The following is a 19,534-nucleotide window of genomic DNA, read 5'->3' as shown; positions in this document are numbered from 1 at the left end:
AACTCTTTATTTGTGTAAAACACATAGTTTGATCTATTATGATCACAATGCTCAACATTTTTGGTCTCAACAGCAGAATCTTGTATAAGGAGAGAATGATCGCACCACACTCTAAGAAAATCCGGTTCTTCGCAAGTGCTCTGGGGAACCTTTTCTTGCTAAAGAACCTTTTCTAGCCCAATTGGGTTCTTTAGATAAATTGTGGATAAATGGTTCTTTGAAGAATCAACAAGTAAAAGGTTCTTTGCAGAACCTAAAAAGTTTCCCTTATGGCATCGCAGGGAAGAACCACTTTTGGGTATAACTAGAACCTATGTTTTTAAGGGTGCAGAGTTAAATTATATTGCTTTTATAAAATTCTCAACAAGGCAACATAGTCATCATGGGGTATTTTAAGTTATACAGCCTGAATAAATATACAAACACACATTTATCGTTTTGGAGGGGAATGATCTTGAGGACCGTGTTTCCATGAGAACCGACAGCAGCCTGCGCTCTGCTCCCGGTGACGCGCTGTGACTTCACTCGGAGCTGGAGGAGGAGGACGCCGCCGCTCCGCCGCTCTCTCACCGCCTCCTCTCCTTCTCTCTGCGGGCGTCAGGCTGCACACACCCGGCGGGATGGAGCCAGCGGGCGCGTACGGCGCCGGGAAGGCCGGCAGCGTCTCCTTCGATCCGGTCGCTTTCTTCACGCATCCCCGGACCATCCTCAGACTGATGTCGTGGGTAAGCCTCCTCTGCACTGTGATTATCGGTGGACGGGCCTGCACCCCCACCTCTGTCTGTCTCCCATTCACGTGCTGCATGTAGCCCGCAGCTCCGGCACCGCTCATGACATGAATGGAACCCAGTTTTAATAAAGGGATCTGTTGTGGTGCTAATGTCTGATGATGAACAGAAGTGATCTCAGTGCTGCAGCTGCAGGTTGGAGCTGCAGCAGCACAGGGTGATTACCATATGTTTATCCGGGGCCTCTTTGTGTCTGCACTCCGCTTCAGCTTCAGAGGTGACACATCCCAGTGTCTGCATGTGAGTCACCACACAGACCTGTAATGTGCACTGAAGACACAACACAACAACAACCTGCTTCTAAGGAGACAAAGCGAGTTAACAGCCCCCGGATCTGGGTCCTATAATTCAACGCAGCTCATAGTTTGTCAGAAGCAATTTTCCATTCACGATAGAAACAAAGCATCTGCAGTAAATTGGAATGATTAAGCTTTTCAGATATGAAAAACCTGGAGCAGGTCAGTATACAAAACAATGGAGACCTGAAAGATTCGGACCAGAACATTTCATTATTGATTTATTAAGTGTAAGGTCCAAACCATCTGTGCAAATTAAATTGAATTGAATCAACCCGTTAATTTCTCTGTTAATCGTTGGGTCTATAAAATAAGAGAAATGAATTCTTGTCTTATATTGATTTGTAGTAGCTTGCAATCTTCCTCTTTCTCAGCTTTACTGGTGTCTCTTTGCACCAGCAGCTAAAAAGTTGCTCCATGGCTAAACTGGGGGTCAAAAAGTCAACATGGAAGCTTTAATATTTCAGCCGACATGATGCAAACACTCCCCTTAAGCATTTTATCACATCAAGACTAACCTGAGGGAAGGAGAGATCTAAATTGAGACCCAACACAAAATGTTTACCCTTTTGGAGGTAAAGGGAATTTTGTTTGTGTCTTCACCAAATAAAATATATCAAAAAATATTTTAACATGAGAAAAACTCAACAGCAATGAGTCTTTTCAGGAGGAACCTCTATAATTACTTGTGATACACTGCTTCTAATACAGTGTCTGTGAGTTTTATGGATCATCCTCAGTTACCAGAAAATACTTTGTCTCGTTTGGTTTTATCACCGGTAGATGTCTCAAAGTCCCTGAACTGAAACTGGCTCATTACCATTAAGAGTGAGTGGGAAGATGTTTTGTAATTTGGGTGAAATGACCCTTTATTTAGTTGAATGTAGTTTCTTGATCCAAGCTTCAAACTGGACGACAGTTTATAACGACTACATGACTGAATATGTATCAGTCGAGGTACTTGGTGAAAACATGTTGGTTTTTTTTGGTTTGTATTTTGTCATTTGGGTGAACTAAACCTTTATATTAAAGAGAAATATCTGTTTGAATCGTCCCTCTGCCTCTCATCCCCTCACACCCCTCACACACTGTTTGTATTGTGTGGCCTGTATGAGGAATGAGAGCTCATTCATACACCAGTGTGAGTTCATTCTCTCTCACCCGTGAGGTAATAAACCGGCCCACGTGTGTCTCTCCCTGCAGGTTTTCTCCGTGGTGGTGTTCAGCTGCATCGTGAACGAGGGCTACATCAACATCGGCAGCGAGCGTTTGCTCTGCGTCTTCAACAACAACGCCGACGCCTGTAACTATGGCGTCACTGTGGGCGTGGCCTGTTTCCTGGGCAGCATCTGTTTCCTGATCCTGGACGTTTACTTTCCCTCCATCAGCAACATCCGGGACAGAAGACGCGCCGTCCTGCTGGACCTCGTCTTCTCCGGTATGAATAAACACAAATGTCATGGACGGATGTCAAAGGTTTAGAAATAAATTGGCGCAAAAATTTTAAACCAAAAATATAAAAAAGCAAATGAATAAAACACATTATGGTTACACAGGGTTTTATGTTCTGTAGCTTCTGCTGATCATCAACCTCATGATGGTTAGTTAGCTCCTCCAAAGAGTCATTGATTTTATAAAGTTTTGATGTTCTCTTTGTAATCGGCCTCGTCAACGTCTATGAGACTAAATACCACAGCGTATACAAACATTCACAGATGATGAACCCTGGTAACTTGGTTGATCCCTTTATTTTTCCTCTAGCGCCACCATGAGGTTAAAATGTGTGGTTTTCAGTAAAGCCTGTCAAAAGTATTGCCATCAGATTTGGCACAGACATTCCCGTTAGCCTCAGGATGACTTGGAGACCATTAACTTTTCATGTAGCGCCATCATCAGGTCAAACTTTCATTAGTTTATGACCGAACAACACAGAGCTGCTAGTGTGACGTCTCTTAGTTGTGTTGTTGCTACTGTTTAGATGATTTTAACATCTTATTTGAATGAGCGGGTATCCATCCACATGAGCCTTTTACAACCTAAAGCCCTAAAAGCCCCTCTCTCCCTCCCCCCTCCAGGCCTTGCCAGCTTCCTGTGGTTCGTTGGCTTCTGTTTTCTGGCCAATCAGTGGCAGGCGACCTCTCCAGACGAGCTGCCATTGGCCCAGGGCTCCGACGCCGCCAGAGCCACCATCACTTTCTGCTTCTTCTCCATCCTCTCCTGGGTCTGTATGTTTATGTCTGTGTGTACACCTTCATCTGTGTGTGTACGTTCATGTGAATGTGTCTTCATCATCCCCATAAATGTGTGTGTGACCAGCGGTGTGTGTTGTATTTTCAGGGTTATCTGTGTCTGCTGGCTATAAACACATGTAAGAGCATTTCCTTCACGGAGGACAAGCAGTGGCTGCTGCCTAAGACCATTCCCTCCCTCACTTTATTCTAACATAAAATCTTTTCCCCATTAATCCTGTGGAAAAATATTTTAATATTCTTCTTTAGAGGATTCATAGAACGAGTTAAAGAACAAAATCCATGTTCTTTTGACTTTGGATACTTTTTGGGGAAGTCTAGTCGATTTAAGGAGTTCAACTCAGCCTGTGAAAACACTTACAAAATGTTCTCAGACTTTAGAAAGCCAGAGGACATTCAACGAGTGGTTTCACAACTGTAGTTGATCGAGTCTTTGCTTGGAGACTATACTGTGCTTTCATAAAAAATAAATGTGTTACAAAAAGGGAATGGAGCTTGAAAGATGAGGAGTTTACCAGGCAAGGAGGGTTAATGCAAAATTGCAATATGGGAAATTGAGGATCCAGCATTTTTGAGTTTGACACAATAGCTACTCAAGGTCAGGACAGACTGACCTGAGTCCACCAACATGGGAAAGTACAATACTTAATCAATGGTCTTTTATTTTAAACAGAATAGTTTCTTCAATCCCTCTTTCCTGTTTTTTGTTGTTGTGTAACTGCACTAAAACTGCATGTGAGCTTTTCCACCGCAGGAACTTAAGAAAACAGAACATACTGTTCTCCATCCACATTGGAGATGAGTTTCTGGAACTCAATTTCTGCAGGGCTCAGTGCTCAGGGGGAAGGGGGAAGGGGTAGCTTATTAACCTTTGATTAACAAGTAAATACGTCTAACCGGCGCATAACAATGTCAAGCGACTTCATTTTTCGTGTGCTGCAGCTTCCAGCTGACGCTATTAAGATACTCACTCAACAAATCAGAAAATAATGTCACCTCTGCCGCATCGCTGAGCCGGTGGACTGTCAAATAATACATGAGGTTTTTACCGGCCTTGCTGCATGAATACACTAGGACTGGGCTCTCTAGGGTTCAAACAAAGATTTATTTGTTAGCGACCACAAGCTAATAAGATCACAGGTTTATCAATATCTAAAGTAGTCTGTCTAAAAAGCCAATATTTTGTATATAAAATAAATTCTAAATTCAACTGCAAGATACATTTAGTGAGGAGGATTAAAGTACATTTTCCAATAGAATGTAGCAGAGTTTATATAGTATAAAGGGGCATGAAATGGAAATACTCCAGTAAGGTACAAGTACCTCAAAACTGTAATAATTCGACGGACTTCGGTGATCCATGACTACATACCTGCAAAACTAATGATGCTCTCGTCATCCTCATCTCTGCTCTGTGTTAGAGTGTGGATGTCTGACATGAGTCCGTTGGAACCTGTCAGGAGGCGACATGATATTTGTCGAGTTCGGTCACGCTGGCTTGGCGCCCTCATTTTTTACACTGCAGGTTCCTGTAATTGGTTTGGAAACAAAACGCAGAGAGCCTGTCGGGTTCGGGTCGGGCTTACATAGTTTTATCTCGGGCTCGGTCTGGTTCGGACACAAAATGGCGTCCCGAACCGCACTTTAGTTTGTGCTTAGTCTTCATCAGCAAGTCTTAGCATGTTTATCTGCCAAACTAAGATGGTGAACCCAGTAGATTTACTCCCTAAAGTTTAGACACACATCATTTATGTATTTTTTTTTAAGTGGTGCAACACTTATCTTACATTTTGTAATGTAAATAAATCAGTGTGTAACTAACAGCCTCTGCTAACGCCTGTGTGTGTGTGTGTGTGTGTTTGTGTTACTAACAGACTGTGCTGACGCTGAGCGCACTGCGACGCTTCCTGACTGGCAGCAAAACAAACTTGTTCACATGGCAACATCTGGAGGCCGCCCCCGGCAACGCTCGAGCTACACCGTATCCCATCGCCAACGGTGCTACCATAGTAACCACCAACCCCTATCAAGCCCCGCCCTTCACTGAAACCCTGGACCCGCAGAAACTCACACAGCAGAGACCGATGGCGCCGGCCTTCTAGAGACAGACACATGGGCAGAGAGAAAGAAAGAGGAGGTGTGAGGTGATCGATGCCTCACAGACAACTTCCTGCCTCGCTGTTTTGTAGCTTTCCATTCTCTCCTGGGACTGGTGGGATTTGGGGTCATGTGATGTACGGTCTAGTTTCACCATGGCAACTGCTGGCTGAGCTTAGTTAGTTGTGACTTCTCTGTGTCATGAATACCGTCTAATGTTCCTGCACACACACACACAGCCGCACTCAAACCACAGCTGTATTCACAACTCACTCACACCTGGAAACAGACCTACGTCTACACCTGGACACACGTTTATACACCTGGAAGGACACACACACACACACACAAACACACACACACACACACACACACACACCTTGACTGCATGTTCATATGGTGAAGTGCAGATTAACATAGATGTAGATCAGTGATGACGTTGCCAAATTAAAGGACACGAGGTCTTATCTATGGTGTGTTGACAGTTCTGTTTGCCCTCAGCCTCTCTCTCCAATCACAAGCTGGCCTGCAGACACGTGGCCTCCCATTGGCTGAAATTGACACAGTCAGGCGCCTTGACCAATAGATTGTGAGCAAACAAGTGAGGGGGAAGGGGGGGGATAGAACTTGCTGAAATTGGTATATTTTCTTGGCAGGGAAATAAAGGCAGGTCGGCTTAATGCATTCTGAACGCTATAGTGTTCCAGTGTGAAATATTCATGTGATTAAATATTTTATTGTGATATGCTGAAGTGGAATAATGAAGTATGAAAAATAAAACCTATCCAGCACCACAAGCACGAACAGAGCTGCGAGTCTGCCTTTGTTCCCGTCGCATCGTCTTTAAATAATTTCTTTTTTTTTAGCATCGTGCAACGTGAGAAACTGTTTTTAACATAATTACGTGTCTTGACGTAGATCCGAGGATGTGTGAGCCATGTGAATCAACATCTGCGGGAAGACTATAATTAGAGAGGGTACTCGAGTTATGACGAATTGATTAGCAGCAGCAGGCGACAGCTGTGTGTTAGCTTTATTTTTAGATTAAACAGCTCACGTTGAAGGTCTACAGCCGCTCCCACTGCGTGCGGGTTTGAATCTCTTTTCTACGGGGCGAGAGGACGGAGTTAGAAGTAAGGTCACAGAGTCAAAGGAAAGTCAGAAAGGAAGTGGTTTTATTCCAGCACTGTCCAATCATGTTGCTGCAGGTGAGCTCACTGTACGTCCCTTCCCTGCTTCCAAGAATCTGCAGGAACATTATATATATATATATATATATATATTTATATTTATATTTATAATATTATAAACATTTGCATCATCCAGAGTCATCACGAGCATCATCGTCATTGTGTAACACTAGCGTCATCCATCCTCACAATCCAGCACCTGCAGATAAAATGACATTCAGAACTGTAGAAAGTTACCTTTGAAGCTCTCGTCACATCGCCGCCGTGTTAATAAAATATAGTGTCAGCCTTTTTCTACAAAGATTTTACACACTGTTACATCACCGGAATAAGCCCTTCAGTGCATCTGCTTCAGTCACCATTTCACCTTGCACCCTTTAATACAGCATTATCTCCACGAACATCCGCCAACCCCCGCGTCAGCTCTGGCTTCTGACAGCAGGGGGCAACCTTACGTCTGCAGGCCTGTGATCGCGTGCTTCACACTCACCTGCGTCTGATCTACCTCTACCCTGAGAATACTAAGACAGAGAAAAGCAAAGTGGACTGAGGGGAAGTGAGAAAACTAACATTCGAATAAGGTGGGATCGGGAGGAAGCGAGGTAGAGACTAATAAAGCCTAGGTCACACTACAGGAATTCAACGCAGAGGCTCGAACAGCAAATTATTTTTTGACTGTCGGGTTTGGGTGGTTTCAAGCTCGGAGGGAAAGATCCTAGAAAAATCAAGGAGATAACGAGGTTTTCTTAGACTTTAATCTGAGAATGATGGAGCTGCATCCATTGGCAGTTTACTGCAGGTCAAGAGGTAAAAGAAACTATAATAGATGTAATATTTAACAGCTAAAAACTCCACTGCAATTTGTTTTTTGGTTTTTGGAGGAATATATCTCTTATAAAATGATTTGTAGAAGTGTGCAATTACAAATTAAGCAATTTCATATAAAAAGCTTTAACGTTTGTAAGTTTAATCATTTAAAAATCCTTTTTCTTTTTTAAACACAAACCTTCATTTCTGCACCACGCAACAAGAAAGAGACTTTAACACTTGAAGAAAACGGTTCTGTAAAATGTTATGCGGCATAATTGATGCTGATTGTAGATGCGGCATAAGTGATTATCTGACGGTAGCCGCTTGAATTTTAATAATTCAAATGAATTCAATTTTAATAATAAATCAAATTTGTGATAATTTTTCAAGCATAATGAACTTTGGGTTTGTCTCCCATTAGTGTTTGAAGAAATCACCTTTGGTTGGAAGACAATGTTTTTTTAGAGAGTCGATTAGTCTGCAGATTAAAGGAAGGGTTGGTGAGTTGCTTCTAAAACACATTTTTAACTTATTCGTTGAAATCCTCTTCTCGTATTAAGAGCCATCATTAAATAAAATCGTTAGAGAAATAGAAGAAACAAAGAAAGCTGGTGTCTGTGGCCCTCGGAGGACTGGAATAAACACGACCAATTATTTCATCGGAGCAGAATCAACCTGCGTGCGTGCACCCTGCTCTCGCTGTGTGAGTGAGTCACGGAAAAGTCGACTTCTAGCCGTTGCCAGGCAGTGAGCGTCGATGTGTTTTGGAGACGCAGCTTTGACGAGGGGCCCGATGGGAGAAGGTTGGGATGTATCGGTTGCATATTTTCAAAGTGTAGCCTGCTTTTCTTAGCTTTTTCCAGGATTACCAACCCAAGCTTTAATCGATACTCCAAATAATCACTGGTTGAAGTCTCTATGTTTTCTGTCTCTATGTCTATAAGCAGTAACTTTATTGTGATCTGGTCCTGTACTCTGACCTAGGCTTGAGATGCGAGGTTCGGGATGAGAGTGGGGGTAGAAGGAGGAGCGCAAGCAAGGGTTAAGTTAGTTTTGGGGTAAATATCGCAGGAGAGAGACTACTGTGTCTGAACTAAAGCTAGGACTATGAGGGAAGAAAAGGAAACGTCTCCTTGTGTGCATCTTGTGTGCAAACAGCACAACGGGATAAAAGTCTTTGAACACACTCGTACATCATTCACAGTCTGAATGAGTTCATCTCAAACACCCTGTGAAAATCGCGTGATTGGACGGGACGAGGCGAGGGGCGTGGCCTGAAACAGGAAACCGGTAATCCTTCCCGTTTTGGATTGCGACTCCCGCCCCTCTCGTGCGCTCCACCAGCACACTTGTCTCCTCCACCTTTAGAGAATAACCAATCCATCATCCGGTCGCTGAGTTCAGTCGTCCACGGAGCTCCCCTCTGCTTGATTAGGCGAGAGGCTTGTGGCGTCAAATGACAGAGTTCGCCTCCTCAGATCAACACTGCTGTCCATCAGCTGGGTTGCCATAGTGACCGGCTCCTCCCCCGGCGGCGGGCTCATCCTCTGCTTCCTCTTCCTGCCCGACACCGGGGACACTGATTGGCTCCTGTGCTCTCCGGGGCTCGGGGTAAGGTGTCTGGTTTTGTGTGAAGAGCTGGGAGGAAGTTGTGTGTGTGAGTCAGTGTGACCAGAACTGTTAATGCGGCTGACCTCCTCATCAGCGTCGTCCACCTGTGGCCCCGTGTCGGAGCCGGGGCCAAAGCTGGGCCCTCTGGAGCCACAGAGCGGAGCTGATAGGGTGGACTCGCCGCTGGAAACCTTCAGACTGGAAAAGCTCTGCGGCCTTTTCTCAACATCTGTGTCTGGCTGCGAACCGCCATCGGCCTGCTCAGGTGCATGTTCTCGTCCGTTGGTTTCACTGTGGCTCCGGCTGGGGCTGCGGCACGAGATGACCCTCTGGGGGTGCGCATACTTCAGCGTGTGCACACTGGACGATCGCTGGCGTGGTGGCGTGGAAGAGACAGTGGGCACGGTCAGGTGAGGCTCTGCCAGATTGTCTGCTGAACCGCTCTGATCCAGAGAATCACAGCGCACAGCCTCCTGCGGAAACAACACATGCACAAACACACTGAGTACGACGTGATAACTCAGCACAACTGAAGAATAGAATCTGTGAATGAATTAAATGAAGACAACAAACAATAAAAGTGTCAATCAACCTGGATCAAAAATATAAAATAAAGAACAGCAGTTTTTTAAATAATGTACATCATCATTGAACATCATCACGTCCTGTGCATAAGAACAATCTTGTAATGATTTATGATGTGGTACAGACAATTTGTGGCGCACCCACACTACAAATCATGGAGCCGAATCAATAATACTTGTATATTCTTAATTAAGTTTAAGTTAAAGACTTTCTCTATGTCCCATTCACCCTCTGGCCTCTCTTCTAACCAGCTCACTGTGGGGTGTTTGCAGTTATCCAATCAGATTTGTTCCCATGATCTCAATTAGCCAATCTGGTCGTTGCTACCAAACTATAAATCTGTCATTTCAGTGATTCCCTGCGACCCCCTTCTCCAAAATAAATTCTGCAAACCATGGCCATTTTTCCTCCAATTCCTGGCATCATCAATTTCCATTACCAAACCATTACCTTGGTTTGTTTAATCCATCACTGTGAACACTTAATTCTTAATTTACCTTCATTTTTAACAGAAAGAGGTGAAAAGTCTGCACCTCATCACCATGCAACAAAAATACGACTTTGTGTTACATTCTCCACAGGTGTATGTGTGTAACCACTAAAATATTTTGATGTGTGTTGTGTTACTGGCTGAATCTGGAGACCTAAGAACAAACACCTCTGGCTGTATAAAGGCTGAGCAGCTGCATTTTAAAGTGTCTTGGGCTTTTTTGCACTCTGAGTATTTGTGTTTGTGAGTTATTCCATCAGGACTCAATCTATAAAGCTTTTTTATGTTGTTTTCAACATTTTTGTCTCTGTTTTCTATGTTGAGGTGAGCAAAGTTGTGCTTTTTCTCTTGAATATATGTAAATCAATTAATAATTAAAAGTTTTTGTTTTTGGAGCTGATACTTTTGCTGTTGTAGTATTATATTAGTTTTTTATTTTTCTCATTCTGGGGGCAGATTGGTTTGGTTGCAATGATTTGGGACTAAAAGTAAAAAAATTATTTAAGTAAATAGAAAAGTATATAAATCCAATATTAACTTTAATAAACATTTTAATTCTGAACAAATGTATTCTTCATATTCTTAATCTAGCTTTATAATATTAATAATAGTAAGAGAAGAGAAGAGGTGAGGATCACACACCTGTCTTCGTAGCTGTCTGCTGGCGGTGTGGAAAGAAGCTGGTCTCCTCTGGATTGAACTGTCGGGGACGTAGGAGGGACTCAGCATGTTTCGGTCCAAACTGTCTTCAGGACTGAGCCAATGAGAGGGATGTCTGCTGGCACTGTGGGTGGGACTCAGTCTGAGGGACGGGTGTCTGTCTATACTGTGACTGGACATGAGTCTGGGTCTGTCTGCGTTATGGTCCTGGCTCAGCCTGTATCCGTCCATACTGTGAGCAGAGCTGAGTCTGTGTCTGTCTATCCGATGTGCCGGGCTGAACTTGTATCCGTCTATACTGTGAGCTGAGTTCAGTCTGTTTATTCTGTGAGCGGGACTGAGCCTGTGTCCCTCCGTACTGTCGGCAGGACTGAGTCTGTGTGGGGAGTGTCTGTCGGCGCTCTGGGCCGTGCTGAGGCAGATCATCGGCCTCGAGCTGCGGCCGGATCCCAGTGAAGCGTGGCTGATGGCGGGCAGAGCTCCTGGAACCTGCAGCATGGAGCCGCCGCTACTGGAGGTGAGAGACGACATGGAGCCTGCAGAAGATAGTGTTCACAGTAAATAATCGCATGAATGACAGGAACTCAACAGAACAGCTGGAGCACTTCAGAAATATAATCAGCTTTACTGACTGTGTATACAAACAAGGAATTAAACTTCTTTTGTGGCTCTCAGTGTATTTACACAAACATAAAGACATAAAGTGAAAAATAAGCAAGGCTGAACACAAATTTAAGGTTTTTAAAACAATAACAACAACAAAAACAAAAATATTTATATATATACTAAAATATATACTGTATTTGTTAGATATTTTCGTGTCAGTTTTTGGGTAGAGATTGTGAATCCATTTTGGGGGGTTTTGTACATCTCTAAATGTCCTTGCTATTCCTTATTTTGTAATATACAATCTAACTCTAAAACACAAGTACACTTAAAACTCACTATTACTCTGTTTTGATGAGTGGATTCTAGCCAAGCTGTTCTAAAGCTACTCTGGGATAGAACCACCAGTGTTTTTAAAAAAGTCACCACAGTACTTTATGTTCAATTTGTCAACATTATGAAAACTGCATCTTATTCTATCAGGCCTGTAATAGCAGAGTCAGTCATTGTGCCACATCACACCCCAGCTGCCATTTAAGCTATTTGTGGAAGCAATAATCTTTACAGCAATCAGTTAGTGGTTATAGCACAGTAAAAACTGCTGCCTTAATTGAATCGGCTATAAATAGCGTAAGTACCTGAGTAGCTGTAGCCGGAGTAAACCTCGTGGCCAACGGGAGGATAAGGGGAACATCTGAGTGGCTGAACGTAGCTGTCGCTGGGGAGAGACATCATGCGTCCCATGCTCAGCAGGTTGCCTTGGGAACACTCCTCATCCTCGACCTGCACCTGCCACACGAGATCATCATTGTCAGTGTCCCCTCCCTCCCCTTCCACACGTGCAGAAATATGAACACACGCTGAACGTCACCTGAGCAGGTGCATCCACGTTTGGCCCCGGGGCGCCGCTCAAAGACACAGCACTGAGACGTCGGTTGGCCTCCTCCCTCTCCTCCCTCTCCTTCCTCTCCTCCTGCTCCTTCTTCTCCTCCCGCTCCTTCCTCTCCTCCATCTCCTCCAGCTGTGCCTCCTTGTTGCTCTCCTCCAGGTGCTTCATCAGAACGGCCACAACCACGTTGACCAGCACGAACTGAGCCGTGAGGACGAAGGTGACGAAGTAAATGGGGGAGATCAAGGGCAGGTAGGTGAGGCAGTGGCGATCCTGCGGGCGGCACTCGCGCAGAGTGTCCTGGAGGACGGCGATAAGAGGAGAGGACAAACGTTATGTATGAAGCAATAAAGGAAGCAGATAACAGATAAAGGGATTAAGGTGATATTAAGGTCTTTTCACGCAGCAGTCTGTATTTTCTCTCCTCTCCAACAGGGGGGGATGTTGATCTGAGCGTGAAAGGACCTTGAGCCTGTCAAAGAAGAATAATACGCCCTCCTAACCCTCTAATATCAGCAGCTCTTAGTCTGTCGTAAAAGCAGTGATCTGCCTTCCGCTTAATGCAACACCTGTCTCATAAGTGATACTTGCATATGTCTGTGCATATGCCTGAAATGCTCCAGAGTAGAGAGAGAGAGAGAAATAACCTTCATAATCCCATTCCAGTTGTCCCCGGTGGACACCCTGAAGAGCGTGAGGAAAGCCATGCCAAAGTTGTCGAAGGTGGCGTGGCGACTGAGGCCCTCGCACGGGTTCTCCTCCGAACACTCTGAAAGAGGGCGAAAAGAGAGAGAGAGCGTAAGAGGCGTTGAGCTCGAAGGAGGAAGAACGAGGGGAGAGAAGAAGGTGTGTGTAGATTAAAACATTGATTCTAAATCGACATAATTAATGTATGCAACACAACAAAATGTATTCATGTTACGTAATCCACGGGTATCTCACCAATGTCAGCTGAGGCACGCACGCACACACACACACACACGGACATCTGCACATCAGCACTGATTTATATGCATGCACACACTCGCGCACACACACACACACACACACACGCACATGCATGCACATACACGCGCACACACACTAACCCAGTTTTCCAAAGAGCTCAACTCCCAGAGCTGCATAGATGAAGAACAGCAACATGAAGAGCAGACCCAGATTCCCCACCTAGACGGACATATTACACGCACACACAGATATATACAGTGTATGATACACAGAGAAAAAGACATGTACAGTATACAGAGAGAGAGAGAGGGAGAGAGAGAGAGGGAGAGAGAGTGAGAGAGAGCGACGCAAACATGCAAACAGATATAAGAGAAGCCATAGACAAAGACTTGCAAAGCCTTACTGGATTGATGTTTACTACTTCTTAGAAACTAACAGGAGCCATCGTGATACCTGGAGTTGAATCATATCTCAGATTTCAGTTTCAGAAACACAAGGTACACTTTTCACAGCCTGGATCCAGTCCTCATGAACGACAAACATGTTGTTGTGTATTCAAAAAACGGCAGCGAGCAATTCACATGGACTTGACTCGCCTTCCCTCGTGGAGAAGTCTAGTGAGATGATGCAGACATGAAGCGCAGGGGACGCCACTGCAGAGGGTTCAATCCCCTTGTGTCGCTCGAGGTCCCCACTGGTTTTCAAGAACAGCTGTGTTTTACTGTGAAGCTCTGTGTGATTCTGGAATAACCCATTCAAGTTGGAGAGGAGATCCTAAAATGGTTCCACCTCAGGACTGCACCTCAAACAGATTATAAATGTGTACTTGCCCTGCACAGCCTGCTTTTTCTTCTTCTTGTTTACCATGCACAACACTCCCTGCACTTCCTGATGCCTCGTGCACTGCACCACATCCGACGTCATACTTGACTGTTGGCAATTCAATTCCATTTCATTTGCCTTTATTGGCACTTTAATTAGTAAGGTCAAGACCTTAAAAAATGATAGAGAAACCCAAATAGTTTCTTAAACGAGTATCACTTTGGTCTCTGTTATTCATCAATCACTGCTCGTTTAATATTCAACAAGAGCAGCGTTACCAGTTGCATGATAATCATTTTGCCCTCTGTACGATCAAGAATGATAACATTCTCTCAATCTACGATAATTTCATAATTTAGTGACAGTGTCCGGAGCTATAATAATCATTTCTGTAAAATATGGATCCTTCGCCTGTGTTTACGAATACTTGTTGTGATGATGTACATTCATAATTAGTAATCAACACAGCAGAAGGCCCTTTAAGGTAGACACCACTGCCCTAGCTTTGCAGGTATTTCGTCATAAACCAAGAGTTGAACAAGTTAAATACTTGAACTGATGATACTTTTAGATAAAACGCTAATGGACTAAAGAAGTTTTTACTATTCGCCTTGTGAGGACATGAATGTTATGGCAGTAATTGAGATATTCTAGTCTTGACTGAAGAGGTTCAGCAAGGTTTTCCAAGACAGTGCACTTCAGTCCTTGCTCATGAATTTCTGGTTGAGACCAACAATAGCACTGCATCAAAAACAAAGCATCATCAATGAGACAGGAGCCGCTGCAGAGGGCTCCGGCAGAGAGAGGAAAAATCACTCATGCTGCTGCCGCCATCCAGAAATCCTCTCGGCTTGTAGCATTCCGCTAATTTTACTCTCCAGCTCACAAGCAGCGAAACAGCGGAGAGAAATACTGCAGCCGTTCCAACTTGACGGCTTGAATTTTACAACCCTGCCTCAGAGGACAATAAATCGCTGTGTGGTGTCTCCGTGAGCGATAAGACTGTAACTGGACTTTCATATTTTATCTTCTCATGGACGCCGAGAACCAAAACAACCGCACCGGAGCAGCCAAGAAGCTATGTGCCATAAAGTTACAGTTTAACTGGTGATAAATGGAGGAATTAGCATTTAGCCTGAAGCTAAACACGCGGATGACTTAAAGCTTGTTGAGTGGTTATTTGGTGTCTCCGGGTTAACACCAGCCGGTCTGGGAAATCAGTGGTGTCAGTAAATCATGGGGGAGGCGGTCGGTGCCAGGCCTCATAAATTGCTTAATAAAACAAGCTGTCTGCATTTCATCAGATCTGGAAACCAGGCGAGCACTTGAACAAACCTCTCTTGTGTTGTAGCATCAGTGCGGCCTCTTACCTGAGGCAGGGCTTGCATCACAGTGTCCAGCAGGGACCTCATCCCTGTCGCCATCTTCAGGAGCTTCAGCACTGAAACATTACAACGTGTCACTACTTGTCACTGACATATCATCCTGTGTGTGTGTGTGTGTGTGTGTGTGTGTGTGTGTGTGTGTGTGTTTGTGTGTGCCTCGTGTTATCCTCAGGACTCTCATGATGCGTATGATGGTTGGGTTAATGGGCAAGGAAGCACTCAGGTCGATTTCTTCCAACGCGATTCCCATGAGGGACAACAACACAATGGCAAGGTCCAGCTGGTTCCATCTTCACACACACACACACACACACACAATGTCAGTTTGCAGATGCTGTATGTTTCGAAGCGTCTTTGTGTTCATGCGAGGGCGTGATTACCTCTCTTTGAAAAAGCGCCGCAGGCCGAAGGCGATGAGTTTGAGAATGGTCTCGATGACAAAAACCACCGTGAAGACATAATTGCAGTACTTCAGTATTTCCTCGAAGTACTGCAGGAAGCACACACACACACACACACACACACACACACACACACACACACACACACACACACACACACACACACACACACACACACACACACTTCAAACACCCGCTGTAGCTGTACTGTCCCACCGCCTTCATTACTATGGTTCTAGGACAGGTGGAAGAAGGTGTTGCCATGGTTACCTTAGGCTGGTTGTAGTGTTCCATGCTCATGGTGATGAGGTTCGTGAAGATGATGATGGTGATGAAGAGATCCAGGTAGTGGCTGGTGCACACGGTGTGGATGGATCGACGCAGCGGGGAGTAGTCAGAGTAATATGGTTTCTCCTGGGCCCCTGTGTCGCACGTACACACACACATTGGTCATTAAAACACTTCTGAAATAAAAATATGATACGGGCTATGAAGTCATTGACGAAGTGGTTGCCAAGTGGTGCACTGCTGTGTGTGCGAGTGAGTGTGCATGTGTGGTTGTGTGTGTGTGTGTGTGTGTGTGTACAGACTAAAACTGCCACCTCAGGAATTCAATCCTATCCATCACCCATACACACACTGCATGGCACCTCAAGGTGTCTTTGGGCAGAAACCCTCGCTGTCTGCTGCCAGACAGTTAACTGACAAAGGGAAAAGCAATACTAGAGATTACACTGCAGAGAGAGAGAGAGAGAGAGAGAGAGAGAGAGAGAGAGAGAGAGAGAGAGAGAGAGAGAGAGAGAGTGTGCAGTGGCAATATGTGAGTGTTATATAGGTTAAAACTTAACACGTACTCATACAACTTGTATGTATGTAGCCATGGGGCTTTTTTTTCATGGTTAGGACCCTTAGTTTAAGTTAAGGGGAAATGTTAATGCTACAGGGAGCAATGACCAACTTTGCAGTATCCTGTGTGAACAAAGTCAGGTCAATAAAAGGATGTTTTTTTCCAGAGCTGGGCTCCACAGGGTCTTGACCTCAGCCACATCCGACACCTTTGGGACTAACTGCAAACCACATCACGTTTCCACTGTCCTCTGGATGCAGTTGTTCCGTCGTCTTTCAATCTGTTCTTCAGCTGCCACGTTTCTAGTGTTTTAGTAGTTGTTTGATTGACATTGTTTCCTATATGATTTAAATTAAACTGAGCAGAAACACTGTGTCCCTTCCTCAGCAGACGGGATATAAACAAACAACTTTGTCTGGACGAATGTAACGACAAAGTCAATAACTACAGAAGGCATCATAATGTGTGACGTTAATTTGGTTTTCAATAAATACAGGAACATTTACTGCAGAGACACGGACGACTCCAGCAAAAATAGACCCGATGTGAAATGGAAGGAGCCACAAATAAAAGCGAGATGTCCTCGTCATTGTTCGAGTCGAAATTAACGCTCCTGCAGATGTTGCGTAGCCAAAATCAATTCAGCACTGAAAATAATGCTCCCGAGGCTGAAAGGAAAAGTACAGACTGTATGTGAAGATGGACGATGCGTCTGCACTTTCTCCCACTATCCAGAAATGACGCAATAATATCCTGGATGCAGACGCTGCCATCCTGCACCGATGACGTCATTTAGAGCCAGAGTTTGCACAGTAGCGATCGGGGGGATGGAGCCACGGTATCGAGGTCCCACTGAAACACATGCTCGACCAATCGCGAATAAAAAAATGAATACAGTGTGAAAAGAACGACCTAAAACAACATAAACCATCTATTAGAAACATTTATATTGACGTAGACTTTGACCTTTTATAATTTGGCCCATGTCCCATCCACTAACATGGAGAAGACGCTTTAGGGGAGCCGACATGTCGTCCATCTTTAGTTACAGTCTATGTTCCAAATTCATGTGAAATACCTCCACAGAAGAGTTGAGTCTGTTACCGAAGCAGATTGACGCCCCCGTTTTTGTGATGATCTGGTGTCCACATACTTTACGCCATATACTGTTTTCCCATTCCCCCACCCCCCCGATCCCCTTCCTCACTTCTCCTCCTCTTCTCCAGGCGCTTCTGTCGCTTCTCCTCCCTCACCCGCGCCTCCTCCTCCTCCTGCTGCTGGCGACACTTGTGAAAGTTTTCCACCACCACACCCACAAACATGTTGAGCACAAAGAAGCTGACGATGAGGAGGAACGAGATGAAGAACAGCAGCATCCACGGGTCGTTGTTTCTTATTGGCTGCAGCAGAAGATAAGACAGAGAGAGAGAGAGAGGAACGAAGAGAGGTGTGGAGGTAGCGTAGGGACAAAAAGGAGAAAGGGGAGAACCAAAGAGTGATGAACAAGGGGTGAGGTGGGGTGGAGAAGAAGAGGACAGAGCATAAACAAGAAGACAATGTAAGTAATGAGTCAGCAGTGAAACTGCCAGCACTGTCAAGTCACATCTATTTATCCATCTGCCTTCTCTCTTTCCGTACACCTCCCCTCGCTCCTGAAATATTCCCCCTCTCCTGAAATATTTCCCCTTTCTGCTTGAATAACAAAACACAAGATCAAATGGAGCCTGAGTCTGACACACAACACAGAGAAATACAAAATACACGGGATTAACAGTTTTCATGTCTCCTCATTTCTCACTTCACACAGCCCCCTCTCTCGCTCTGTGTGTGTGTGTGTGTGTGTGTGTGTGTGTGTGTGTGTGTGTGTGTGTGTGTGTGTGTGTGTGTGTGTGTGTGTGTGTGCGCTCACCTGCTGATCCACTCCGACAGAATCCAGGCCGTCATACATGATGCTGACCCAGCCGTCTTTACACGACAGGACAAACAGTGACATCAGCGCCTGGAAGAGCGAGACACATGTAAACCAGCGTCAAGCCGTCAATCAGTTTGTACGAGCGGGTGTCAGTGATGGATGAGTGTGTGTCTTTCTTATGGGGACAAAAAGCAAGTCCCCTTAATGTAAGCCATTATATTTAAGGGTGTAAACATGTTTCTGTGTGTGTGTGTGTGTTTGTGTGTGTATGAGACCTGTCCCAGGTTGTCAAAGTTGTATTTCCGGCGGATCCAGCGGTATCCTGTGTTCAGACACTGAGTTTTATTGGTGATGTTAGTGATGTCGAGTCCATCGCAGTAGAAGAATTTCCCCTTAAACAGCTGCAACCAAACAGATGTGTGCACAGATAACAACAGATGAGAATTGTGTACAGCGAAGCGCTGAGTGAGCGGCCTGCAGGCCTCCTAATTCATTTATTCATTCAGCTCATGAGGCCCGTGGCCAAAATAAGAAGAAATCCACATAAAGGAAAACAAAACAGTGATCAGACATTTGCTCATGGACCGAAACACTAACGGCTCCATGCTTTTTATAAGAACCTGGCGGAACCCAGTTCAGGTTACTTGAGGTTCTGATAACAACATTTGCAGAATCAGATCAACTGCACTTCTCTGTATCGGATTTCATATCACAGCAGAGCAGATGGGAACAACAACATTAGCAAACATTTGGCTCGTGCAGCAGCTTCTTGGAGCCTCATATACTTTCATTAAAAGGCCCTGACTCTCCAAATTCTGCCTCCTCTGGAGCATGGCCACAAGTGGGCAGTATAGAGTGGGGTATCTTCACAGTCACCGAACACACACTGTATGTTACAGCAGAGAAATCCAAACACCATCTGGTCCAGTTTGCCTCACAGCCATCACA

The 19,534-nt window shown here is 44.7% G+C and overlaps 2 protein-coding genes across 3 annotated transcripts in view; one reads left to right on the top strand and one right to left on the bottom strand.

Annotated features, from left to right (window-relative positions):
* Window positions 1-506: 506 nt before the first annotated feature.
* On the top strand, window positions 507-6,231 carry LOC118124681 (synaptogyrin-3). Its single transcript, XM_035182729.2, has 4 exons — window positions 507-725; window positions 2,288-2,522; window positions 3,160-3,305; window positions 5,208-6,231. Exons 1-4 carry the CDS (start codon window positions 621-623, stop codon window positions 5,433-5,435), a joined length of 714 nt encoding a protein of 237 aa, XP_035038620.1. The 5' UTR covers window positions 507-620; the 3' UTR covers window positions 5,436-6,231.
* Window positions 6,232-6,583: 352 nt separating this feature from the next.
* LOC118124668 (voltage-dependent T-type calcium channel subunit alpha-1I) overlaps window positions 6,584-19,534 on the bottom strand; it is a 48,857-nt gene continuing 35,906 nt past the window's right edge. Inside the window, exons 23-35 of one of the 2 annotated variants that reach the window (XM_035182715.2) lie at window positions 18,862-18,987; window positions 18,584-18,673; window positions 17,882-18,074; window positions 16,098-16,249; window positions 15,807-15,916; window positions 15,583-15,716; window positions 15,412-15,482; window positions 13,360-13,438; window positions 12,919-13,040; window positions 12,254-12,571; window positions 12,021-12,171; window positions 10,759-11,312; window positions 6,584-9,514 (exon numbers count right to left, since the gene is read on the bottom strand). In XM_035182715.2, the coding sequence (XP_035038606.2) occupies window positions 8,831-9,514; window positions 10,759-11,312; window positions 12,021-12,171; window positions 12,254-12,571; window positions 12,919-13,040; window positions 13,360-13,438; window positions 15,412-15,482; window positions 15,583-15,716; window positions 15,807-15,916; window positions 16,098-16,249; window positions 17,882-18,074; window positions 18,584-18,673; window positions 18,862-18,987 (2,784 nt within the window). In that variant the 3' untranslated portion in view covers window positions 6,584-8,830. The remainder of the gene's footprint in view (window positions 9,515-10,758; window positions 11,313-12,020; window positions 12,172-12,253; window positions 12,572-12,918; window positions 13,041-13,359; window positions 13,439-15,411; window positions 15,483-15,582; window positions 15,717-15,806; window positions 15,917-16,097; window positions 16,250-17,881; window positions 18,075-18,583; window positions 18,674-18,861; window positions 18,988-19,534) is intronic. The other variant, XM_035182721.2, reaches the window with a different exon arrangement.

This window comes from Hippoglossus stenolepis, chromosome 2, assembly GCF_022539355.2.
Source record: "Hippoglossus stenolepis isolate QCI-W04-F060 chromosome 2, HSTE1.2, whole genome shotgun sequence".
Classification (NCBI taxonomy): Eukaryota; Metazoa; Chordata; class Actinopteri; order Pleuronectiformes; family Pleuronectidae; genus Hippoglossus; species Hippoglossus stenolepis.
Note: the sequence above shows the minus strand (reverse complement) of the source record. Positions and strands in the feature narration are given on the sequence as shown.

Excerpts from the sequence above, each read along its gene's own strand:
- LOC118124681 (XM_035182729.2), top strand. The coding sequence starts at position 621 with ATGGAGCCAGCGGGCGCGTACGGCGCCGGGAAGGCCGGCAGCGTCTCC. Across the intron at positions 726-2,287 it reads TCCTCAGACTGATGTCGTGG|GTTTTCTCCGTGGTGGTGTT; the intron begins GTAAGCCTCCTC and ends CTCTCCCTGCAG. Across the intron at positions 3,306-5,207 it reads TCTTCTCCATCCTCTCCTGG|ACTGTGCTGACGCTGAGCGC; the intron begins GTCTGTATGTTT and ends TGTTACTAACAG.